This window comes from Pollachius pollachius (genome assembly GCF_949987615.1).
Source record: "Pollachius pollachius genome assembly, chromosome: 8".
Lineage (NCBI taxonomy): Eukaryota > Metazoa > Chordata > Actinopteri > Gadiformes > Gadidae > Pollachius > Pollachius pollachius.
Window position 1 is genome coordinate 26556601 of NC_136941.1, and position 27331 is coordinate 26583931.

A 27331-nucleotide genomic window follows, 5' to 3' on the forward strand; every position below is an offset into this window, starting at 1 on the left:
ACTGTTCTACGGCGTGAATTGAGCACGGCAACTGGAATTACACAATTGTGTCGTGTTTTGGAAACAATATCTTTATTGTGGATATGAAATTGAGAGCAGTGCAGCGCTGCCGTGTCTCCAGTTAGACAGACCGAGTCACTCATGAACGCACCGCGGGAGTCAACACCAACACACGCTGCAGCTAGATTTAAATGCCACATGAGTATATGTCTAATTTACTTGTTGAGGTAATAAATGTTCAAACATGGAAAGCGGTTTATATCTAATACTTAACAGTTACTCGTGCATTTTATTAAACATGGTTGGAAGAATCAGCAGTAACAGGAGTGAAACCGCCACTTGGAGCACTTGCTTATTCAATAGCACAAATCTAAAATAATGGTGTAATTTCATTTGTCATATTACAATAAAAATAAAATAAAAAAAAAACGGGTGTCTAAGACCAACCTACTCTCAAAAGAGACAGAACTACGGCGTCAAGCTCCTGACTAGAAGATAAATGTTATCTTCTTCAACCCGTTTCTATTAATAAGGTCAAAAACCACTATCACAAAGTCCTTGAAAACCTAACACGGTCTTTAAATAAAAATGTTATAGGTTCTTTAAATATCAAAAGCCAGCAATCTTTTTGAATATACAGAAAAACAGTGGGTTTGCAACACAGTCACAGTTTATATATAAATATATACATGCATACATATATACATATGTATGTATATATTTATATACAAGAACCTACCTAAACTTAAAAAAAATAATCGTTAGAACAAATTAAAGCACTTGTGTATGGACACTTGACAAGTTCAAGCTTTTTGATTTTCGTTCAACTTCTGCTTGGAGCAAAGCGTCGGTTTCCCCTCAGTGGCCCAGCAGCCCAGTGCCTGCAGACCAACACAAACATCACACGGGCACAGATTAGGGGCGCTGCAACAACCTTTCTTTCATATCCTCTTCACAGAATCTGCAACCCCTGCCCCTCCAAGGTTTGAAAAGAAGAAAAAATGATGTATAAATTTGGTGGTCGAATTTCACATGCATTGCTAAGATAGTAGTGCATAGCAGTATGGTTGTATGTTTGTATGTATGGTTCTTAACAATAGCAAAGTTATATTCATAGTGATGAGGCCTTTTCCATTTGAGCACGGACAGGAGGGCTGCTTATTCATCCCATCCTTAATGCTGGTGCTTGAGCTCGGCATGTCATCGGTTTGCCCACTGAGCAGATGGAAAACGGGATGAAGGGGTTATTCATTAGAAAACCAATACCCAAGGAGGCTTTAACATGCAGCCGATACTCAAGACCAGCTTTTTTGAATATATTCAGTATATGTGATGGTAGGCTGAAAGGTTTTCGCAGTAAGAAATACTTTACAGGAACAGTTAAGGGGGGGGGGTCAGGTTTGTAACCAAGAATGGTTTACCTTTAAATCCTTCTTCAGGCATCCCCACTGAGAAAGAGTGAATAAAAGTATTAGAGAACAATAGCATTATTTTTTAATTCATTCTCAAATTGATACTTCTTGAGCTGCAGCCAAAGCATCCCTCACCCTGATAAACATCGTCCATGGCTGCATAATCTGCTATTGGTTCATCAGCCTGCACCGAGGAAGAAGCCCAGACAGTGAGAGATTTAACATCAATTCAACCTCATATCCTTCAACATTAAAGGGTATTTTCAACAACAATAAAAGCGAAAAACAATAAGTATAAAAGCCTGGTGAACATTTCTTATCAAAGCCAGGGAGTTAATCTTGCAGGCCCCTCCATGAGGAGCTACCTTGAGACAGACGATGCTCTCGGGGATGACTCCCAGGCTGCCCAGTGTGGCTGAATCGTCAGTGAGACCCTTTCCCTCAATGGAGAGATTCTGGTCAAACGGTGCCACAGAGAACGCGTGCATGATCTGCAAAACACAGAGCATGTGGTGAGCTTAAGCTGGTGACGATGTCAAACACAGTTCTGGTTTACATTGAGACCCGAGTGCATCCAGTCCGGAGCCGCCATTGTACAACCTCCGAAACAGGGGTATTCAGGCAAGAGGCCGACAAAATGTAGAGGACTATATATCAAGTACACCTTTTCAGGCGGGCACATAGTCTGAACCAACTTCCTTGTGCCTGCAACGGGCAGTACCTGTATTTTGAGCTCCTTGAGGGTCTGGTTGGCTGAGACGATGAGGGCCTTCTCTCCTCGGAGCTTCCTGTGCCGGGTGCTCCTCCGGATGCTTCCTGAGCGCCCCGAGCTCATGGGCCCCATGCTGAGAGCAGCCGCGCTGCCGTCACTCATCTTCGCTCGCTTCGCTCCGTCCTCGCTCTGTGGGAAGGGAGTGGCTGCAGGTCAGGGGTCACGTCACACCTCCTGGTTTGTGTTTGGCCAGCGCGGGGTCCGTGGTTGTGGAGTCGTGGGCGTCATGTTTCAGATGGAAGGTATGGGTTTGACGAGCCACGGGTGAGACGATGCAGGTTAGGGTGTGGTTACCTGGCTGAAGTCACTCTCTCCCTCTCCGTCTGCCTTGGGGAGCTCCTCCTTCTCCTCCTCTGGCTCCGCCTCTGAACTGCTGGCGTTGAGCTCGGGAGCGGCCTCCTTTATGACCTGCAGGGTGAGACACACACACACGAAAGACACACACACACACACGAAAACGACTGTTTAGGTAGGTGCTAATCTATCATTTATATGAAATAATAATGCCCAGTTTACAGTTTTAAGAGTTTTCCCCTTAGGACAGAACCCTGAAGATACTAGAAGGTCAATTGTGGAATATAAATTACAATTATTTATTATCAGAATGAATAGGCGAAAAACTGTTAACAGAACCAACGTGGCTACACGTTGAATACTGAATAAATAAAATAAAATATGTAAACTATTTCTGTGATTCCCAGGTATCAAAATATCTGGTTCTAGTTGACTGCATGTGTAACCAGGGTGAAACAACATGTTTTAGTTATGTTGAAATGTCACCAAATTCTGATTAGTAAGAAGTAAATATGTGTTTAAGCTATGTTCAAGGTCCCTTTTGTAACCTGTTCCAACCCCTATGTCAATGTGTTTTCATTACCTGTACTGTCGCTTTAAGAAAAGTTCGTGTTTTAGTGACGTATATGCAGCGCCAAGCTCAGAATGCGGTTGGCTATCTGAGTGGAGGTATGTTGACGTATTTCTCGTCACATTTTAAGCATATAAATCGTTTTGTAGATAATGTGAATGTTATATATGAATATGCTACAGCACCATTATAACAGCTAACGCTTTGCAAATGTAACTTTTGAGAGTTTATTGTATATATGTGCGTCAGAGTATCCGTTTGTTTGTTTGCTAGGCGGGAATGTGGTCCTGGCTATGACGGTTTACATGTGGTTTCCATGCGGTGACATGATTTTCTTTGGCTCATCCAGGTATGAATGTTTTATCTGTGTTGTGTATATTATCTGTGCTGGTTATGTTTATGTTTGTTGGAGTGCAGTCAAATCGCATTCATTATGCTATCTTGTTTATTTTTATGTTATTATATATTGTCAGAATGCGGTTGGCTATCTGAATGGAGGCGGGAATGTGGTCCTGGCTATGACGGTTTAAATGTGGTTTACATGCGGTGACATGATTTTCTTTGGCTCATCCAGATTCCAATAAATGAGAAACCCTCTATTGTTGTCCAGCCGTCCTTCCACCCTTCCAACGCATTCGCCAGAACACAACGCAGTTCAACACCCGTTACATTGGTGCCGTGACCCTTCAAGGATTGGTTTAAAGGACGACATCACCTTGTTCGCAGAGGAAGCTGCTGCCACTGGCCTTTTGTGGTACTGAGGTGTATCCATGGAGAGTGCTCAGTGTTTTATTTTATTTTGAATGGACGATTTCTTTTTTTTTTTTATATAGGCCTATCCACGTGTGTCAATGCTGAATGAAGTAGGTGTTTGCACACTGTGGACTTTTTGTTTCATCTCAGTGAACTGATTGAGTGCTATAAAAAAAGGCAGTTTCAGCACGTTTGGCAATTGTAAAGTGAAGTGCTGATTTAATGCTGTATATATGTTTGCAAGTTGATATGCTTTTCTAATACTGTCATTTCGTGCTCTCGATTTATCCATTGTGATTTCGTTGGAATTATTATTATAAATTTTTCCATTGTGTTGATAAAGTGGCATTTAATATGGTAGAGGGCAGAACATACTTACTGGGCAGTGGGGGTGATGTGATGCTGAGCGCGTTCCTTTTGAGTGCCAGTTTGGTGTGGGGAGGGGATTTTTGAATCAGCCCTCAGAAACCAGAACACCAGGGCCTGGAGTCACGGCGTTGGGCACCCCCCAGTTGACCTCAACTCGGTATGTGGACCGTGCCATGCCAAGCCATTTCAATCAGAACCCAGACTTGGGTTTGCTCATTACACAGTTAGCTGAAAAGCTGGGTGAGTCCATCACAGCTCACCTACAGGCTGGTAGGGGCACAAACAGCACGAGTGCTCCTCTGCCAACAGAGACAACAGCCTAATGTCAGTGTTGTGCTGCAGTCGGCCGCAAAGGAGCCCCCCTTATTCAGGGGCGATGGCTCAGATAAATTTACAGTTCACGAGTGGGAAAATCTCATGACCCTGTATTTAAAGAGACGTGCCATCCCAGTTCACGAGCAATCTCAAGAGATTCTGGAAAGCTTATGGGCAAAGCAGGAGACGTGGTCAGAGTAAAGCTGCGTAACACATCTATCAATCACGCTACAAATCCACATGTGATTTTTGATACTCTGAAACAACATTTCAGTGAACTGTCATACTCAAGCATGCCCATGTCAGATTTCTATAACACACTGCCCACACCAGGTGAAGATGCTATGGAGTATTGGGTTAGGCTAAATAAAACAGTGGATGTAGCTGACGAGTGCTTGAAAAGGCAGGGTCGTAGCATTGATGACCCGGGCCATGAGGTCAGCATGATGTTTATCAAACACTGCCCGGACCAGTCTCTCCACAGTGTTTTCAAGTTCAAGTCTGCTGACAAATGGTCGGCCTGTGAAATTCAAGATAGGCTCGATGAGCACAATCAGGATAAGAAATCAAGATCTGCAGCTGCAAGGCCACTTAGGCCAAGTGTTGTGGAGCACAGAGCTCATTCGTGCCATGTACCTATGCTTGAAGAGGCACCTCTCTTGAACACTGCTGCTCCACCAAGACAGCCTTCAGCCCCTTCGACCACTGCTGGTGTCGACAATGACTGCATGAAGGGGTTGGTAAACCTGTTGGACCGACTGGTCACAATGCATACCCAAGTGCCTGCCAACCCCGGCACCCAAGCTGCCATGCCACGCTCTTACCAGAGAGTGTGCAAGGTTTGTGGGGCTCCTAATCATTCCACATTGTCCCACTGCAAGCAGGACAACCTATGTTTACAGTGCTTGTGTCCCGGTCACTGGAAGAGGGACTGTCCTCAACGAACAAACCAGCACCGCTTTCAGCACAATGGCCGTGCTGGTAACCACAACCAGCGGCCTAACCAGCAGCCTGACCAGTGCCGCTCTCAGTCTGATGATAGCGCTGATGGCCAGCCTCAGGAGTTAAACTATTAAACCCACACCTGGAAGGGGCCGGTGTGGGTAACGTAAATGGAATCCCTTCTGAAACCTGTGACCTAGCTCAGTTATATGAGGAGAGCTGTGCCAAAGCACCAAAAAGGTACAAGAATAGCCATTCAAGCTACCCAGAGAATCAAAGCTTTCGGGGAGCTGTTCTATGCTCCAGTCCTCGTCAACCACAGTGTGCAGCTTAGAGGCATGTGGGACTCTGGCTCTATGGTATGAAGCATCAGTGAAGAAGCAGTAGAGAAGCTCAGATGCACTGATGTTTTGCCAGAGAAGCAGTACCCCGAAGAGAACATTGTCTTGATTGGCTGTGGTGGTTTGTGAACCCAGCCTGAGGGTTTTTATGATTTGGAGATGCAGCTGTATGGCGTTCCATGTGTTGTATCCACTTTGGTTGTGTCTGGCCAACAAGATGACCTCATATTGGGCTCGAATATCATCAAATATGTCACTCATGTCCTGAAGGGTGGTGGTGAGTACTGGGATCTTGCATCTTCTCATGACCATCAATCTGACCCCGAGATCGATCACTTCTTGTCCATGTTCACAAATGTCGAGCGCTGGAAGGGGAGCGCAGTCCCAGAAAAGATAGGAACTGTCAAGCTCTCCCAGGCGGTGACCCTCCTACCCAGGCATGAGCACTTGGTTTGGGGCAGACTCCCTGCCAAGTCGCCTATGTCACCTGGCAGCACTGTTGTTGTGGAGCAGACCAACTCAAAAGCCATGCCACGAGGTGTCCTAGTGGGTCGTCTTGTCACACCTCTCTGGGGTGATAGATGGGTGCCAATGACAGTTGTGAACCCATCTGACAAGGCGATCACGCTGAAGAGGAATTGCAAGTTGGCTGATGTGTTCCTGTGCTTAGCAGTCGAGGATCTTGATGTTTTCCAGGGCTCACAAGCAGCTTCGGAGAAGAAGCAACCCGACACCGAGAAACGACAGCATGATGCTTCTTCCAGTGCTAGTCTTTCACCCCAGGCCGGCAAAAGTCTGTCAGAGTTGCGTCTGAGCGACGTCGATGTAGACCCATGTCAGGTTAGCGAAGCTTGTAGGTCCCAAGCAACTGATAACTGACTATCAGGACATCTTTTCCAAGCACTCTCTTGATTGCGGTGAGGTCAAGGGTTACACACACCGCATCCGTCTCACGGACGATCGCCCGTTTCGCCTACCATACAGGAGAGTCCCTCCAGCCCACTATCAGAAGTTGAGGCAGGCTCTCACTGATATGGAGGAAAAGGGAATCATCAGAAAGTCCACAAGCGAATATGCGTCTCCCTTGGTGATGGTGTGGAAAAAGGATGGTGGGTTGCGGATTTGCAATGACTTCAGATGGTTGAATGTCAGAACCATAAAGGACGCACATCCCCTGCCTCACCAGTCAGACTGTCTCGCTGCCCTTAGTGGCAACTGCTTCTTCAGCACGATGGACCTCACCTCTGGCTTCTTCAACATTCCAATGCATGAAGAAGACAAGAAGTACACAGCTTTCACGACTCCTCTCGGGCTGCATGAATACAACCGCATGCCACAAGGTCTGTGTAATAGCCCTGCTTCCTTCATGAGGGTGATGACTGGGATCTTTGGGGACATGAACTTCACAAAGCTTCTGTGTTATCTCGATGACCTTCTTGTCTTTGCCCCAACGGAGGGAGAGGCTCTGTCCAGACTCGAAGCAGTGTTTCAGAGGTTGCGGGAGAACAACCTGAAACTGGCTCCTAAAAAGTGCCACCTTCTGCAGAAGCAAGTCGGGTTCCTTGTAGGGCTGGGATAAACGATTACTTTTTAAACGATTAAACTAGCGATTATTTTTTCGATGCATCGACTAATCTAACGATTCATTTTTTCAGTCCGATTCCATTTCGATTCGATTATCGATTATCTCCCCATTAATTGACTAATAGCAATCTATACATGTTGATTTACATATCTGAATGAAAAAAACAATAATTCCTTAACATTGCAATACATGATTATTGCCTTAAAATTCCAAAATAAAAGTGCAAAGTAATGCATTCTTAGAGGTCAGAGGTAGCATTCAATAAAACCTTGAAGTCTTGAGGCCTTGAAAACACAAAGGCCTTCCGTCCTTCCTGAACCAACAGAATTGAACATTTATGAAAACACAGGCTTAGCTTACTGGAAAAAAAGTGCATATTTTAAGTCCTTATTCACATAAAAATAACAAAATATAGTAAAACACTGCCACTCACCATTGTCTTAAACTTAAAATTCAAAAATAAAATTCTAGTTAGAGTGTACAAGAGCAAAATAATGCATTCTGATGTCTAGCATGCAATATAAAAATAAAAAGGTCACCCAGCCACCCTTTCGTAGAGCTATTGAAAGAATACAATAACTTTTGTAAACTTGGGGGCTTTAAGCTAATATAAAAAAAGTGCTTTTCCAACAACAAATAATAAAAGTAAATATTCAGAATTCAACATTTGTGTTTTTTATGAACTTATGAACACAGGCCTAGCTTACTGAAAAAAGCATCTTCATTCATGCAAATAACTGTGTGTGTGTGTGTGTGTCATTCAAGACAAAATACAGTCATATATTGGAGTGGAGGAATGTAAGCATTTCCACATGCTCAGGAGTCAGGCTTGCCCTTTTTTAGAAACAATGTTCCCAGCAACTGAGAAAAGCCTTTCAGATGGCGTTGATGTGGCAGGTATAGACAAATAAGATTTGGCTACTGCAGCCAGGCCGGGGAACCTTATGGCGTTAACCTTCCACCATGTAAGGGGGTTATTATCCCTTGGGACAGGAATTTCCCCAAAATACGACACTACCTCTTTCCTGACTGTCTCACTGTCCCCGTCACCATCCTCCTGGTCCATGTTTTTTTCGTCTTCCCCCTCATAATCAACAACAACAACTCCAGCCGTCCTTCCGCCCTTCCAACGCATTCGCCAGAACACAACGCAGTTCAACACCCGTTACACATGTGCCATAAGAGACAATCTAGCTTTTTAATCGCTCCCGCCTTATTGCTGACCAATCAGGGCTTCTCTTCTGATTGGTACGGGGAATCCATCTTGCCCAACAATCACAAACAGCTCACTGTGATTCATTGTGAATGCTGGGCCACGCATTGAGAGTTGTAGGAAACCCATTTACCGCTTTGTCCTCGACCACCTTGCGGACGTAGATGGTGGCCTGTGTGTATTCCCTCAGGTCCCTCTGCTGCTGGAAGATGAAGCCCTCTCGACACTCCCAGCAGAGCTCTGGGAACACAAACACACTTAACTTGTCTCTGAAGCCTGTCCACTCTGACCAAAAGGTTGTGTTTTGCATGTCTCCCGTTTAATAAGCCTGTCAACTACTTCACATAGAAGTGATTTAAAAGGTCAACACACATTGGCATTGTACTTCAAATGGGTCTGCCAACATCAACAAAACTGGGAGAGTGACATCTTTTGTCATATTTATTTGGATTGGTCCAATATGTTCAACACTATATTTACCAGGCTGTGTGGTGTACTGCGGTGTGGCGCCAGCCGCCGTGTCCTGGCTGGAACAGTGGAGGGAGATCGCCTGGTCCACTATGAACAGTTTGCTGATGACCTCCCATTCGCTAGGCCAGAGCAAAGCTACACTGTGCAGGAAGAACATCACCACTTGAGACGATGCCGTTGTCCACATGGTGATCACAAACACACGCATTCATACTTAAATCAGGTCGGCTCGACTCATTCAACAATGATTGACACTCAACACTCGACACGTCTTCATGGAGCCTGCCGTTCTGGTCTCAGCCAGAACGGCTCCGACGTGTTGCATGTGAACATCCAGTATGGTTGGGCTGGGAGACCGTATCGGTAGATCAGGGTCAGGGGTACTCACTGTTGAAAGTCCCCGTTGATCAGGGACTCGTAGGTGAACATGAAGCCGCCGTGGGGACAGAGGAGCAGGCTGTTGCCCACACTGGACACTGGGGACGACTTTGTGGGCCTCCTGAACGGGTGTGGGGGGGTGCAGATGAGAGCCAGCGTTTGAGGCCACAGTAGTCCAATTCATAAGAGGCCAGAACTGGACCTCACATCTTAAAAAGGCTTCTCTCTTTCCAAACTGTTCTACCTCCTGATTTGGATGTTTTCTCCAAACAAACAAGCGGCTGGTGTAAAACATAGGGAATGACATGCAACACCATAGGGGCGAGAGATGTTAAGGGGATGGTAGTTTCTCTGGTGCCTCTTTGATTTGATGGACGGGTTTTTGTGTGGTTCCTACTGAACAACACAGAGCTCTCGCTTGCAGGTTTTCACACAATGCTCTAACACCATGTTCAGTAATGTCCACAGGCTGCGAGTCCACACACCATACCGCTGTCAAAATCACCCGTTTCCAGCTTTTCAAAATCAGACAGACACGTACCTGATGAATTTCTTCCACTCGTCCACAAAAAACATTGGCACTATGAAGAGAGTGTCTGTGCCCTGGAATGACAAGAACAGTGTTTTAATCATAGGGTCTATACAGCAGCTCATCCCAACAGACAGCTGAATACTGGCACAACACATTTAACCTGACTCCATTATGTGGGATGCTAGTGACAACTTCCCCATTGAAAAGGTGTTTCACCCTTTGACGAGGTCTGACATGGTACCGAGGATCCTGAAACAGTCTGCCAGTGTTTATGAAACAACAGGATCCTCAAACAGTCGGTCAGTGTTTATGAAACAACAGTCTGACCACCATGTGACCTAACATGTGGTTTTACTGCTCCCCTTCAGATGTGCTCGAGGAAGGAAAACACGGTTGCCTACCACTGTAGACAAGGGTTCTAATGTGCTGTCGTAGGAGGGGAAAGGCACGGGTATAAGGACCCAATAAAGGGTAAATCAGGTTTGGCATGAGGTCAACACGTCACATGTACCCACTGCTGTTGGCTGGGAAAGGGAGCAGCGAGGCTCCTCCATACCTGAGGCCACTTGGTGAGCACAGGCCGGTTCTTCTCCTGGAAGAGGTTCAGCAGCTGGTTCTTCTGGTCTTGGGCCATCATCTTGCTGACAGCCTCGTTATCCTTCTCTTCCTGCTCCAGGGTCTGGGCCAGACAAGGCGGTTGGCCGGGTGTTACAGTGCAGCCAGTGTGGGGCACATTTCCCATTTCCAAGCTTTTATATTATTTTTACCACAGTCGACTGCTTGGAAGTGGGCATTACCAGACCTTTGCTAAAAGGTCTGGTCTTGCAGTATAGTGAAAGCCCAAAGGTCTTGCTTTGGGCTTTTTGACAAATTGTGATTAGCTAAAAATTGTGATTAACCAAATATCGTGAGTCCCCTTTTCCAGGCATACTGTACACACATGCTTGTAAAGTGATTAACTCGGTCAATAGACTCCAGCTCTCTGGGTAACTGGGTCTGGTCCTCTCACCAGGCACTGCCCACAGGGCTGTTGGCGTTGGGTGAACTCTGGGGCTTTGGGGAAATAGGCCCGGACCTTGATCCACACCGCCGAGGGCACGAGTCTCCTCTCCGTCTCCAGGATACTCAGACCCCCTGCGGGACAACAGCACCACAGGCTCACTTACCCCCTGCTGCTAATACTAAAACATTCGCATCATCTCTCAACTATGTGAGTGAGTGTGCGTGTACCGTGTGTGCAGAGGATGTCTTCGTTAAAGGTCTTCATGGCTTCCTCGGAGTCTTCTGGAAGATGGGGGCCGTACTCTTAAATGAAACCAAAACCCCAAACATCTAAACGAGGGATTTTGATTATGGCCACAATGGCCTTCTTTAGGCGAGACAGATCTAGATTATGCTAATCTGTTTTTAATCTAGACTTCAAAACTGTTCACAGAAAGGGCACAATGTACTGACAACCCTCTCAGCCTGTTTATACATACATACATACATCGCTTGAAAATGCACAAGCATACGGAGTTTCAGCTCTGCACCGAAGCAATGGTTTGCTCCTTGTCTCAAGAATATTCTTTCTAGACGAGAGCCAATGGCTCGTCAAACTAGATTCAACATCTCATACAACCCCTCCACCCTGTTCTGGTGGAGAAAACAATAAACTTTGCATCAAGATCTCACAACCGTTTGTAAAGATTTTCAAGGCTACGTGTGAACCAGGAATCTGATGCTGCTTTAAAAAATACACCTGGTGAATGGATGAACTACCTGTCCATCGCAAGGACCATGTAGCTCCTCATAGGGCTACCTGGTGACCGGGTGAACCATCTGTCCATCACATGGATCACGTGGTTCCTCATAGGACTCTGATTGGTCCGTAGTTCCCCCACAACGCTTCACTTGAAAGCCTTGCAAGATTGATTTTATCGCCATGTTGGAAATCCAAGGCCGCTGGTCCAAGCTGATTGTATTGGATTTAGTTTTCCAAAGCACATGGACCTAACCTTGAACTCCGGAGACCTACCTTTATTAATGCGGCTGTGTGCTGCCTGTCCGTTGGTCTGTCCACTGCCATGCATGGTTTCCTGCTCATCTTCCTCCAGCTGCTCCATGGCCAGCTGTCTCCAGCTGCGCAGAGATGACTTGCCAACCCAGTAGCCCTCCTCACTGCTGCTGCTCCCACCCCCATACACACACACACACTAAAGTTACAAACATCAGCCAAAACGCTACACAAAACACATCAGGTCACTAGCTGTAAAATAATATTAAGAGCGTTGCATGTTCAACAATTTTGGAAAATAAGAAGAATCTGTTCTGAATTTCTAAATATTAAACAACAAAAATCAGACTTATGCACAAGGAAACCAGATGAGCCTCTTCACCCAAGTGTGCGTTTCACCAGGTTGGTGACCTCTCTGTAGTCCTCATTGAGCTGGTTCTTCAGTCGTAGAACCCTGCAGCGCTGGCTCACACACTCCCTGCACAGGGACGATCCTGCACACACAGTCAATGGATTGGTTCAATGTGAAAATGCATCTCTTTGATGTAGTAAAGCATTGTTGCCATGGTTGCTGTAGCTCAGCTTGCTACACTTCTCTGGAGAGTAGCATCAGCGTAGTGAAGCTATATGCAGGGTTAAATGGTAAATGACAAATGGACTGCATTTATTTAGCGCTTTTCTAACCAGTGGCCACTCAAAGCACTTTACAATATTGCCAAACATTCACCTTTTCATGCACTCATTCAGACACCGACGGCGGAGCCAGCCATGCAAGGCGACAGCCAGCTTGTAGGAATCAGTTAGGGTGATGCGTCTTGCTCAAGGAGGAGCCGTGGATTGAACTAGCATCCTTCCGGTTGCAAACGCGCTCTACCTCCTGAGCCACATGCCACTCCTCTGGATGGCATGGAGGGCAACATCCCCCGTGCCACCCAAAAGACTGAGCATGTCGTTGCACAGGTCATGTCTCCATAACTTCCTTTGGGTGTCACCATTAAGGACCTGCCGGGTCTCCACGTGGTCTCCTGGCTGCAGGTGACCCATCATGGGGGACACGTGAAGGGGCCGCTTACCGTCCAGCCGGGGCCCGCCCCCGTAGCGCTGGTACAGGATGTGGGCAGCCGCCATGGACACACGCTTGGCCTCCCCCACCTTGTCCGGGTGCAGCTTGCCGTGCGAGCACAGAAAGAGGGAGTTGTCCATCTCTTTGGTGGCGGTGGAGTCGTCCAGCCACTTCTTCAGCCACTCCAGGGGGACAAACTCGTACGGCTGGCCTACGAGGTGGGAGGGGACGGGTCATTCCTCTCTACTGCCACTCAAAGACGTTCCCCCAGCAGGGGACTTAACCAGAGCACTAGAGCAGGTACGACGGCAGTGAACACCGGGTGTGTGATCACTCTTCATGCGTGGCATGAGGAATAGCAATGAGCCAAGGTGACCATTACCATAGTTTGGTTTTACGGTGCACTAACTCTTTAATTCTATATATTTGGTCACAATCTTGCTACATACACCATTGTTTACTAGTTGGCATATTGACCCTGAACTATAGTTATATGACCAAAACAGACTTTAATCAAATGGGGTAACGTACATGAATACGATAGTGAGGTCCGACCACGCCAACTGATTGGACCAGAGACCTTCCATGAGTCCAGAAGAGTTTAACAGCACTGGGGCTTTAGCATGGGCTCATACAACAAACCAAGGACGGGGGGCCCCTATCACAGAGGGCCCTGAGGACTGGGGGCCCCTATCACAGGAGGCCCCTATCACAGAGGGCCCTGAGGACTGGGGACCCCTTTCACAGGGGGCCCCTATCACAGAGGGCCCTGAGGACTGGGGACCCCTTTCACAGGGGGCCCCTATCACAGAGGGCCCTGAGGACTGGGGGCCCCTTTCACAGAGGGCCCTGAGGACTGGGGACCCCTTTCACAGGGGGCCCCTATCACAGAGGGCCCTGAGGACTGGGGGCCCCTTTCACAGAGGGCCCTGAGGACTGGGGACCCCTTTCACAGGGGGCCCCTATCACAGAGGGCCCTGAGGACTGGGGGCCCCTATCACAGAGGGCCCTGAGGACTGGGGGCCCCTTTCACAGAGGGCCCTGAGGACTGGGGGCCCCTGTCAGAGGGGGCCCCTATCACAGAGGGCCCTGAGGACTGGGGGCCCCTGTCACAGAGGGCCCTGAGGACTGGGGACCCCTTTCACAGGGGGCCCCTATCACAGAGGGCCCTGAGGACTGGGGGCCCCTATCACAGAGGGCCCTGAGGACTGGGGGCCCCTGTCAGAGGGGGCCCCTGTCACAGAGGGCCCTGAGGACTGGGGGCCCCTGTCACAGGGGGCCCCTAGGACAGAGGGCCCTGAGGACTGGGGGCCCCTGTCACAGAGGGCCCTGAGGACTGGGGGCCCCTGTCACAGAGGGCCCTGAGGACTGGGGGCCCCTGTCACAGGGGGCCCCTAGGACAGAGGGCCCTGAGGACTGGGGACCACGAGGACTGGGGGCCCCTGTCACAGGCGGCCCAGGCTGCCCCGTGGGGCTGGTGACTCACCGTCTTGCACAGGCAGAAGCTCATAGAGCTCCCTGACCTCCTCGTGCTTGGCCTTGCCCTTGTCCACGCTCTGCCTCCGCATGTCCGCCATCTCCGTGCACCACTCCTCAAACCTGTGGTTGTCCTGGTCCACCAGGCGCTGGAGAAAGCCTGGGGAGACGCCCAACCAGGTCCATGAGGTTTAAGAAAGACCAAACTACGCATTTTAACAAAAAAAATAAAGTGGTAAACGGACTTGAGCCCTGCTTTTATAATTTATAGTGTTGAGGGAGATTTCTTATATGCAGTGACTGTTTTGGCGCTACATTTAATTTCATTTATTCATGGCAATGTTTTTCTATTGTTAGTTTTCTTTGTACTTTCATTTTGTACCAAATAAATTTGCCTTTCAAATATATTTGGTAGTATTTCACGTAGCTGCTCCGGTAATCCAACCCGAGACAATAGAAGGGGTACTACCCACCAGGCACTTGAACGTCGTTGGCGTTGGGGTCCGTGCTCTCCTCCTCTTGGACCTTGTACACCAGCATGTAGGCGTTCCTGGAGCAGTGGTAGCCTTTGCTGCATTTGGGCTTCCTTGTTTGGGATTTCACCGTCTCCGCTAGCAAGGAACAATGACAACCATGAAGTTCACGTTGAGGACCTGGATCTTCAAATGAATACCAACTCTTAGTCACAACGCCCCTTTGACCTGTTCTTTACATGAGTACCACCTCATGTCTCAACGCCCTTGGACCTGTTCTTTACATGAGTACCACCTCATGTCTCAACGCCCTTGGACCTGTTCTTTACATGAGTACCACCTCATGTCTCAACGCCCTTGGACCTGTTGTTTACATGAGTACCACCTCATGTCTCAACGCCCCTTGGACCTGTTCTTTACATGAGTACCACCTCATGTCTCAACGCCCCTTGGACCTGTTCTTTACATGAGTACCACCTCATGTCTCAACGCCCTTGGACCTGTTCTTTACATGAGTACCACCTCATGTCTCAACGCCCCTTGGACCTGGTTCTCTGGACCCAAGAGCCGACAAGACACTTGCTGTTTGTGAATATAATGCCCGGTAATTCATTACACAGCCAGGGAATCCAATGGGCCACGTATCATTTATTTTCTCAACACACCAGCTCTTTGTGACATCCTTGCCCACGAGGGAAGCGCCGTCTATGGGTTCTCTGATGAGTTCAGACCGGGGGTCCATCAGGTAGGGCAAAACAAACAACAGAAACGGCAACCACCAGTATGGCGCATGTTTGTGTTCAGCTGAGTTTAGCAGCTATTTACCGATGTCCTCCTCAATGCCCAGCTGCAGCTTCTTTCCCTCCATCTTTTCGATCTCCTCGTCGTTGAACTTGTACCAGTCGCTGGTGCGGGCGTCCTTCACATGGGCGATGTAGTGGCCCGAGTAGGCACTCACGCCCCGGTGGATCAGCACAGCACTCAGCTCGTACACACACTGCTGGTCTGGGGGCGAGGGAGAGCAGGACGCACGTGTTACATGGTGACAGACGACTGGAAACACAGGCCACAGGGTCAGACTGCTTTGTGAGAGATTTCTCGTTGAGATAAAGACGTGTAATCGATTAGAGTTTAAGGATGTTCCTTGCATCCCTCATACCGAAAAATTCTAATTGATGGGAAACGCTACAATAACAGAACAATAATAATCGACCTGCCCAAGTAAAGCCTATGTTTGGGGAAAGGAATAAATAGCTTGGTGGCTAGTTGTTTGTAGTTATTTAGATCTGGAAAGTTTCGATATTGGACCTTGATGATGAACTAATGATTAATCAAACATTCATTTAAAAAGCTTTTAGTTAATGAGGAACCAAAACCTTATTATAAACTGGTAGAGGACTAATAGTAATCAGATGTATGATGGACAGATCAGCCTACCAGTTGGTACAGTCCACTGGACCGGCTGCTAGGCTGCCAAGTGACTCATTAATCGTCTCTAAATGTATACTATAGTTTGGTTAAAGAATGGTTCATCGTTAACTAAAGGCTTATAAATGATGACTACATGCATTATAAAGAGTTGCCAATGCATTTAGGGCTGAGAGATCTAGGAAGGAGGGGGAGGTACCTATGGCTACGACCCACGGCAACATTGTGATGCTTTTATTTTTAAGCGAATAGCGTTGTTTTGTCTGAACGGTATAATGGGCGATGCTGCTCATGAAACTGAACACACACTGATTCTATAGATGTCCTAGTAGATTAAAGCTCTCTCGGCCATCAATGCCCACCACTGGCCGGACGCAGTGCCATTCATCCATCACCATACTGCACCCTCTTGCCTTCAGTGTCTCTGTGTTATGACATCGAGATTCCTTATTAAGAGGCAATTAGACGTACAAAGAGTACATCACTTGACACCTAATTTTCTCGAAATGACGGTAAGCAACTAAATGGCCTGCTATGCTGATACCTTGCGGGGTCTCCAGGAACGGCCCCATGTCCAGCTGCTCAGGGAAACTGATGAAGGTGTTGAGCTTCTTCTTGTGGCCCGTTGTCCTTGAAGAGAAAAAATAAATGCCACAAGTAAGAGCTTCCGACACAGTTAAACCACAGTTAAACAGTTTCCCATTGCCCCTTGCAATGGCCCGTGTTTGTAGCAGCTTTCTAAAAGGTGCCTGAGTAGGTCTTCTAGGGCAGGGGTTCCCGAACCTTTTGGTTCCAAGGACCAGCATATTCATAAAAGCATTTGAAGGACCGGTAGTCAATTTTAATGCATCATTTTTAAACTAAAGATGTGGCTGTTTTTGAAGATGGTTTATGGATCTTATTCACAACAAATAAAGCAACAGCAATGAAATACTCAAATCTCGGGCTCTTTTTTTAATTCAATAATATAAAATAATATATAATAATGTATATGAGAAACACAAGAAAAGTCAACTGAGACTTAAATAAACATGAAAGTAGTGCAAAGACACAGTTTATTTACAGTGCTTAATTTACAGTGGTTTAGTTGCATATTATGAACAAGGTGGCAACAAAGGCTAATTGTATGAATTGAATATGCCAGTATTAAAACTTTCAGAACAATTCACAAAATGTTTCCCTTTTCTCCACTACAAATAAGTGCATGGAGTCAATGTGTTGGAGGGAATAACACTGAGTCGCTGTTCTAGGGGACTGACCTGTCGAAGACGAAGCGCATGAGCTGCAGGTTGAGGGTCCGGGGCAGGCTGTGCAGCTTGATGCGCCTTGTGGCACACTGCTTGTTCTGGCAGCTCTCGCAGAAGTAGCGGTTATCTCCGTCCAGCTTCTCTTCCTGCAAGGCAGGCACACAGCTTCCTGATTTTAATGCTTCTTCCCGATGTCACGTTTGTCCAAGTAGCTCGGCCGGGCGGCAATAGATCAGGGCCGGACAGGGTGGTCGGTGTAGCAAGTACACCGGTTTGACTTTGCCCTACGACATGAATTTCGGCGGGTAGGGTTAGAGTCATTTGATTGAAGTAAAATAGTGACAGATGCACGGACCCCTGATTTGTGATGCGTACATTCTACATGCCCCAGAACTCTCCGGAAGTAATGTTATAGTGGAGCTGTGCCACCATGTAACATAAGAAAAGAATGGCACTATTGCGACGTGGACATTTAGTTGACGTCAAGATTTCCCCCCCATTTAATTTCTGAAACGGTTCACTTGATTAAATAACATGTTTTATTTGAATGTCGCTTCAAATAAAAACAAATATCACAAGTCAAATTTTGTGTGGAGGAAGTAAGCAAGGGAAAACCAGGTAGAATGAAGCCCAGTGATATGCAGGCTGGTAATTGCATCCTATAACCGAGACCAGCAAAAAGCCATTTCTATGGTAAGTGACTACTCCTCCTCCTCTTCATCCCCTATGGGACATAAGGCCTCAATGAGCGCTCTCCATTCCACTCGGTCCATGTGGGGTCTCTCCCCACGACAGGTTCATCTGTCTCTGCTCTTGTGTCCCAGTTCTGCGCCAGGTGGGTTTGGCCCCCAGGTTTTCTTTTGCCTGGGGGTGTCCCTCTTAAGGCGCCCTTTGCGATGGGGTCCAGCTCCGTCCTCAACACATGTCCTAGCCATCTCAGGCGTCCGTGCGGAATCTCCTTGGTGATGCTCCGGCTTCCCATTTTCACGTACAGGTCATTGTTGGAGATCTTATTAGGCCAAAAGATTTGGCATATTATGGAACACTTCCATTCTCCTCATGTCTGTTTTGACAACCCGGCAGCTCTCTGAACCGTACAGCAGAACAGACTTAACATTGCTGTTGAATAGGAGTATCTTTGTTTTAACCCATTCAGACCGGATCACGCATCTGTGCGTGTTTACCTTTAAGACCGGATTGCGCATCAATGCGTGTTTACCATTAACCCATTTGTACCGGCTGCGAGGAGCAACATTGTATCTACTAGATACAATTTTGCACCGCACAGCAGCCGGTACAAATATGTTAAGGCTGTATTGTTTTGATCTCCAGATGGGACGGAGTTGGGAGAAGGCACCCTGGGCCTTTCCTATGGTAAGTGACAGTGTTGGGGGTAACGCGTAACAAAGTAACGCACTACAGTAACGATATTACTTTTTTGGGTAACGAAGTAAAGTAACGCATTACGCATTACACTATTTTACTAGACTATAGTGACGCGCTTTCCGCGTTACCCAAGCCGTGTTTGCCTGCGTGTAAAGATCTGATCTGTTGTGGTTCGTGCATGCGTGCTGCCTGTGTGTCTGCAGCGCCTTCTTGCCTCGGCACCTTGACATAGCGATCGATTTGAGTGACGTAGCTGCTTGTGCGAAGGAGTGTTCAAGTGTTGGAGCGCAGAAGCAGGTGACTCAGAAAGACCGGCTGGTTACAGGGTTCATTGTAGAAGACATGCTTCCCCTGTCGACTATTGAATCGCCCAGATTTAGAAAAATACTAGATAAAATACCCGAGACTCGCAAGCCAACATCCAACAGGAAGACATTTTCACATTACCTGAAAAAGTGTTATACCGACATGGAATCAAAGCTCAAAATAATTTTCGAGTCCTCCCTGGATCATGTGTCCAACACCGCGGACATTTGGTCCTCCAACAAAAAAAGTTACTTAGGAATGACGGTGCACTGGATACACGGCATTACTTTAAAACCTGAGAAGGCTGCTCTTGTCTGCAAGAGGGTGAGAGGAAGAAACACTTACGATGTCATAGCTTGCGAAATAGATCCGGCTCATTCAGCCTTTGGACCACATAAAGTAACAGCATGTGTCACCGCCGCTTAAGTGCATTTCTGTTTAATTGTATGGGATAGTGACCTTTTAATATTTTTCATTGACCACTTAATTTTTGTGGGTCACATGTGGGGGTCTTGTGCACAACACGGGTCTTGTGCACAATAGTTTGAGTCACATGATTGGCTCCTGCAATCGGCAAATTTCAAGTTGAGTGGCCGATCAACAATCACGTGTTTACGGTGTATATCAACCGATAAAGATCGAGCAATCTGTGGCCCGTATTTGGTTCTACCGAAAGTGTTTCTTCTATTTGTTTTGGTGAAACCATCTTGCCTGTTGATCTCCTGTGCGAACACAGCGTTGTCATAGCTCCACCACAGGGGTGTACACTAGGGTTGTAACGAAAGACGTATTTGTACCTAACCGTCACGGTACAGGCACTTCTGGGTGGTTACAGAGGTGGACTGCGGTTCGTAAATGTGGCGTACATAGCGTTAATATGGCAAATGTAAAGGCTTGTTTTGCGATGCGATATCCGACTCGGTAAATACGGAGACCCATCAAGCATTCACAGTTCTCCGTTGGGATGTCGGACACGTAATGCAATTCGCCGCATGATCGATCTTATATGTTTACAACAAACCATGTAAGCAGTGTTGTAAATAAACTTCCAAAGCTTTTCAAATCTTATTTGTGCCTTTTATTGGTCCTTAATCTTTAAGGTAAACAATGTACAAAGTAAATGAGGTGCAAAGTTAAACCGGAGAAGTGATTCCGGAACCAGGAGCAATCACAGCCCTTGCCGTCTTTGTTGCGTCGATGGATAGTTACGTGCTATCCATCGACGCAACAAAGCAACGTGCGATGGATGATTTCAAACACATTTCTGAAAACAAATGTTTAGGGTTGTTTTAAGGACAGGTTTGTGAATGCCCGTAGCCAGCCATTCTGAAGCAGGCAGAGGCGATTTGAAATTAGTCAAATTCCCGAGACAGGACCAATAGTCAAAATTTCGGTGTCAACCACTAGGGCTGAACGATTAATCGAATTCAAATCAACATCGCGATGTAATAGAACGCGATATGCAAATCGCAACGGCTGCGATAAAAAAAAAAAAAAAAGTGATTTGTAACCGTTACTGACTGAAAATCAGTACGAATCATTTATATCTATTTTACAATTCAATAGTTAAATAAAGAAGTTTATAATATAAATTAATCTCAACACATTGGCCTGGCCTAAAGGAAAGAGCAGTTTTTATGTTGACTGCTTCCAATGTTGTGTTGGTCGTAATAAAGAATGATTTATTTACTTTTTAGTGAATAATACACAACATAAGGAACTGAATAAATTGTAAAAATTGCACATTAAATCGCAAACGCAATATTGGTCAAAATAATCGCAATTAGATTTCCCCAAATCGTTCAGCCCTATCAACCACTCTATTTCATCCTAGACAAAACCGAAAGAGGGCTCAAAGTGCTAAATACCGGAATTGTCCTTTAACTATACCGCCCAGCTGTTTGGCGTGCTCTTTATTTGATCGAGTAGTGTGAGGTAGCCTCCACACAAGCTACATTTTACCAAGCATTCCTGAAGCTCGCGCAAAGCAGAGCTTTTCTAAAATTGTAATCATTAAGACATTAATATTTTCAAATGAGTAAGCCTAAACCACAAAACTAGTTGAGGGTTTTTGCCTACCTGCAAGCATCCTCCAACTGCAATCTCTGGTTATTTATTTATTCATTTTGCTATAGGCCTTCTTTAATAGTATTCTTTCTGTTCAATGTTCCAAATTATTTGTTATTAAATGTTACATTAAGTTAATTGTTATATAAGTGTTGTTTAAATAAAATGCTTTTTAAATTTAAAAAATCGTGGGATGAATCGAACCGTGGGTCAAGAATCGTGAGTTGGTGTATCGTTACAGCCCTATTGTTGACTGATTTGCTTTGAGGGTGATATGAACGTTACAATCAAGGAAGAATCACTCCTCCTCTCTTAGATGATGGAAGCATGACTACTGCTCCACCACCCATGGCCACAATAATATAAATACATATATTATAGCGCACCAATTAATCATTATCGTAAAATTTTTATGGAATGGAAATCAGTCCTGGACATCATTGTGTTTTAGCCTCAATTGTATTTGATGTATTTTCATGTGTGTAAGGCATCAGTTTGATACAATTTAAGAAATCAAAATCAAATAAAAAAATGTACTTGTCAGTAACTGTTAATGACAAAAAAAGATAGAGAAGACAGTCAGTATCTTTTTTCAGCAGTATTACCTATTTTTTGTATTCATTGTTGACATAGTTTGTACTGGAAACCACTGTTTAAAAAAATATAAAAAACAAAAAAGTATGTTTGGTTTCTTTTAACCCTGTACCGAAAACTGACCGAACTGTGACTTTAAAACCGAGGTACGTACCGAATCGTTAGTGTTGTGTGTCCTTACACCCCTAAAAACACATACATACATGCATACAAGTTTTTTTTTTATATACGTGTTGGCTAATGTAAGCAAATCCTGCCCTTCTCTCCTTGTCCCGCCTGACCAACAATAACCTTTTCACACACGTTAAAAAACCATGCGATATGCAACATATTCATAATCCTGCCGGTGAAAAGACTTACTCAACCTTTATAGCCTCGTGAGGGCGAGCTTATATTGCCTTTGACTGTCAATAGGCAGCATAAGATGTCCTTTCAACAAAATATTATATGTATTTAGAGGATCTTTTACTTACTACTTTTAGTCGAAGTGTTAAATAGTGTAGCATCCAAAGCAACCTGCGTTCATGAGGTGTCGTTGAACATTCACTGAATGAGATGAATGATCAACACATACCTGTACAGCAGATAGCGATGAGTATAGGTCAATGATTCTATTTTACGGAATTATTATGGACGATGGACCGCTCTATTATACATATACATTAGTGGTGCAACCGTTCACGGGTTACCCGTGATCCGTACGGATCAGCCCTCACGGTTCGGGACGCAAGTGATCCGCGGATCGGCTGATAAAAAAAAAAATTGTGTGTTCACCTGATCAGCGCATGTTTAAAGGACAATTCCGGTATTAACAACATCATCAAGTATCGTAGCGAAATACAGTTTCTGTTGTGTTTTATTTGGTGTTCCGTAAATCCCATTGAAACGGAAACCGGAAGCGGACATGTTTATGTTTGGTTGTAGTCTTTTCGCTCGGTTCTCCGCATCAACAGTAGGGCTAGAACCGAGCGAAAAGACTACAACCAGCCCCCCTTGCAATGAGCAATGAGTCTTCCAACCGAAATCAATGGTTTAGTTCATTGATCATCAAAAAAATGCCAAATAAAACATGACAGAAACTGTATTTTGCTGCCATGCTTGATGAAAAAAAAGAAGATAAGGATGTCTGCATTGCCTGGGGAATGAGAGGAGACTCTAAACTCTCCCCAGGCAATGCAGACATCCTGAATTTAACTTTGTAAATCCAGGGTTAGGGATAATTTACTCTCCATGTTAAAAAGAAGAAGGAATAATGCCTCGGATTGCAATTTTTTAAAATATTGACTATGCTTAAAGGAAGCAGGATTATTACCTAATTTTTCACTTTATTTTGTTTTTACATATTTTAAGATTTTATTTAAAGCCACATTTGTCTTGTTATCTTTTTTGCTGTTGTTGATCCGAAAATGATCCGACCCGTGACTCAAAAACCGTGACACGATCCGAACCATGAGTTTTGTGATCCGCTGCTCCCCTAATATACATATGTCAAATAACTGCCGAGTTTTTGAATATTGGGCGATATATCATTTTTTACCCCCCCAATATCGGTATCGGCCCCTAAAATTGGTCGGTCGAAATATGCCTTAGCAACAGTCGCCAGCGACGGGAGCTGAATGATCACCACCACCCCCTTTTCTCAACAGAGGCATGCAGCAGAACGTGAATGATTTGTAGGTTCAGATCGACTGCGCAAGGGGTACCTTGAGGAACTCTGTGATACACTCATTGAGGTTCTTGTGGCCTTGGATGTTGAGCTCCAGCTCGTAGAATCTGGACGGAAGGGGTGATGCTCGGCCACACTGGTTACAACTGTGCAGAGAAACATATTTTTGGACACAAAATGTAATTGAATTTAAAATAATAAGAGTAATAGAAGTTTGTCTACTAACGCCCCAACATGAATATATTTTAATTGTTTGCATTCCGTTAGAATATCTTCATGAGGTCTTAATGTCTTCTGACAGTCCCGGTGAACTGCACCGGCGACAAACACATAATAACCACATAAGCTAACATGCAAAGAATGAGTCAGGAGTCTTGGAGTCAGGGTCTTAGGAGTTAATATCTTACACAGTAACATAGGAGAACTGTCCGCAGAACTGGCGCTGAATGATGTTCTGGAGAGTGGTGCTCTTCTGTTTGGATAGGGTGTCCTCCAACAAGGACAGGAACAGTTTGGAGAACTCCTGGGCGTCCTAGGATACACAACAACCGGAGGACCAAAGTAGGAACACAAAACTGGGTAAGGTGAAAAATTAGCTTTTTTGCTAACTGGCACATTTACATTTTGAGTGTAAACTAACAATTCCAATTGATGTGCATTGTCCCTTTTAAATAAATAAATAAATAAATAAATTATAAATAAAGGTAGATGCGTTTCAAGATGCGTAAATGTTTTGCTTTCTACCATCAGGATTGTTGTTAATTAATCTTGCAGGTTTTGACATGGTTATTGTTTGATGATCAGTTAAACACCGATATGCTTTAATGTTTAGGAAAAGCTCTGAAAAAAGTGTTTGCACAACTTCATTGTAGGCCAATTCCAGTCAATATTATATATATAAAATATTCTGTCCAATATAGCGCAATTTACATATTGTCTACATGAAGACTGTAACACAAATCCCATTTTAAATGCCTTTGTACCAGTACATTATCTCATGTAACCATCTCAAAGAATGACAGCCTATAGACTTGGTCAGTGTGTTTTAGTGTGAATGCTTGTTAAAAACTGCATTTGTATGGATATGACTTGACTTCTGACAGGTATTTTGACATTATGAATCAGTTTTTATTTAATTGAACATGATTCTGCTGAGAAAAATGTAAGTGAAATTAGGTTTTATGAATATTGCCTTGGAATTTGATTGGTTATGTTCTCCTATCTAGGGTATATATATTGTCAGCAGTCTTACCTGTTGTTGCCCCGTATCCAACCCCAGTGCTTTCACCAGCCCCGATGGGTCAATGTATCTTCGGTTGCTGTTTTGCAGTAGTGCAAATAGATATTGGAGATGTTCGCAAATGGACTCAGGTTCGTAATCTGAAGTGTGGATGAGGAAAAGACCATGCACCAATTTGCATTAATATATTATAAATACAAAAACAAGTTTTCGATCATGATATTTTACAGATTGATCATTTAAAAAGATTCACTTTTAGTTTGACAAAATTTTCAGTTTCAATCCTCAATTTAATTGAGAAAAAGGAATCACGACGATAAACAGCAGGTTGCTGTGAAGGCATATGCTTTGTTGGTTTTTGACAGGTGTTCAGTATTTCTAATTGCTTAAACAAATTAACCTACAGTAAATTCAGATCGGTCAACAAGAAACAAGCATGGGACGGCATATTGCTCAAGAATGACTAAAGGTTTTGCTATGGACATTGGAGATAGAAAGACACCGATTCTTTCCTTACACAGAACGACCTCAGATTGAATAAGTCGTAACTCTCATAGTCTCTGGTAGTCTTTAAAAGTACTAGGCATAAGTAAATCCTTTAAAAAACAAACTTGTTGGCGTGTACTGCCCTCCTACCACAGACGGCCAATGATCCGCAGATGACATTACCTAGTTGGATGTTGTGGTCCTGGGCACGAGGGCTTTGGCACAGGTAGAGACTCCTGCGGAGCTCTAGGTTGTGGAACCATACTTGCAGGAATGTGTTAACATAACAAGTTGCTCCAAGGTTTGTCAGGCCCACAAATGTGTTCTGTGGAATCAATTGTTCACATGAGTTTTGCAATAGGCCTCTGTGAGGAGGAACCGGTGAAAGAGAACAGGAGTAAAGCACGATACAATTTGAAAAATACCTTGTCTCGACGCTCTGAATTAGGGTCATCGATGTTGTGGAAAGCATTTTCATCGATCTCTCCCAACCAGGCCTGTTCTCCGATACCCACAAGGCAATTAGGGTTACCTTTACAATTCCTCCTGCCCCAATGAAAACCGGTTATTCACTTTTCCACTGCTATCAAAATGCATACATTGAAAACGTGTGAAGCTTGTCACAGAAGTAGCTCATAACAAACTGCTCTACGAGAAAACTACAAGCTCTTTTTTTGTTTAGTAAATATTGTCCATTTGTATTCCACCCCAGCAGAGAGGGATGCGGGGTAGGAGGGATGCGAGTTCCCGGGTCCACCACATACCTGCACGTCCCTCTTCTGCAGGCGGGCACATTCACACGATAAGATAACTCGACGTGTTCCCGGCCGATGTCCTCCGGCGTCACGGTCTCCACCCACCGCCAGGCAGCTTTCTCCAGCTGCAAACGGGGCGCCATAACCTAACAAACCCACAGCCGAGAACCGGGCAGAAAGAGGTCAGCGAACCGCGGCCTAGCAGACCTGTTGTGATCGGTGCTAATGTTGTTAGCTGGGCGGTGCGTCGGTCATCCTGCTGGCTGCAACTAGCTTAGCATCATCAGGCAAACCCCACATTTCCCCGTTTCGTCTGGTTTCAAAAGTAATCCTTCCAAATTAATTAGCATTTACATGCCCCGACTCAATGGAGAATCCACAATGAAAAGGAAGGTACGGTACCGTAACCGAGCGGTATCGAATGGAACTCGTCAAATCAAACTAATATCCATCACTAGCGCTAGCTCGGAGGTTAGCACAACACAAGAACTATGCTAACGAGTCCAAATCAAGCGTATACAACCCGATACGCATTTCATTTCAAAGAATAAATATATTTTAACCTTTTCCTTGGTGAGCTATTGATTAAATTTCCATTTTCACATTTTAGTCAAAAAAATATTTTAGATTTAGCGCCCTTGCGTCAGTTTATAAATAAATTATTCCTCTGCTCCACAGCAATACGACGTCAACACTTGACGTCGCCTACGTCATCCTAAGCGCTCGCACCCAAGGCTCTCTGAACCTCTTACCATTAAACCCCTATGTTGTACAAAAGGGATTACAATGTCCAGTTTAAAAAAATATATATATGGATCAAATTGATCCGGATTTGGAAATCCAATGTTTTGCTATCCAGGATCACCTGATCCATCGTAATTTTATGCCAGTTTTTAAAGGAACATTCGATTGGATCACTGTGATCCAAATGCAAAATTTCTGGTTTACCAACTGATTGCACCCTTCCGATGGGATCAGGATAATCCTGTTTTTTTTGGATCAACTAGATCCCAAACCGAGTTCAAAGTTTTGAAAAACTCAAAGGGCAGGTTTGATCTGATCAAATGTAAAATCAGACTACATGATCAGATTTTAGTTCGGAATCCCTCTTTTGCTTTGAAAAACCCATTTCCAAGAATCGATCCAATCCATGATCCGAAATACCACTGGATTACTTTTGAAAAACTGGGCCCAAGATAA

The 27331-nt window shown here is 45.1% G+C and overlaps 1 protein-coding gene across 5 annotated transcripts; it reads right to left on the reverse strand.

Annotated features, from left to right (window-relative positions):
• Positions 1-62: 62 nt before the first annotated feature.
• usp48 (ubiquitin specific peptidase 48) lies at positions 63-26824 on the reverse strand. 5 transcript variants are annotated; one of them, XM_079741345.1, is made up of 28 exons: positions 26695-26824; positions 26141-26277; positions 25802-25919; positions 25560-25701; positions 24903-25030; positions 24058-24182; positions 23688-23796; positions 17644-17777; positions 16929-17014; positions 15782-15961; positions 14957-15094; positions 14494-14643; positions 13018-13218; positions 12327-12438; positions 11966-12114; positions 11179-11253; positions 10958-11082; positions 10505-10627; positions 9958-10019; positions 9427-9537; positions 9048-9178; positions 8701-8807; positions 2479-2592; positions 2134-2313; positions 1778-1903; positions 1548-1596; positions 1422-1448; positions 63-881 (listed from the first exon to the last, which is right to left on the reverse strand). In XM_079741345.1, exons 2-28 carry the CDS (start codon positions 26272-26274, stop codon positions 859-861), a joined length of 3159 nt encoding a protein of 1052 aa, XP_079597471.1. In that variant the 5' UTR covers positions 26275-26277; positions 26695-26824; the 3' UTR covers positions 63-858. The 5 variants fall into 5 exon arrangements, 4 of the variants coding, with proteins under 4 accessions (XP_079597471.1, XP_079597470.1, XP_079597472.1 ...); XM_079741344.1 differs by having other exon boundaries at positions 11966-12111; positions 25802-25922; XM_079741346.1 differs by having other exon boundaries at positions 25802-25922.
• Positions 26825-27331: the final 507 nt, after the last annotated feature.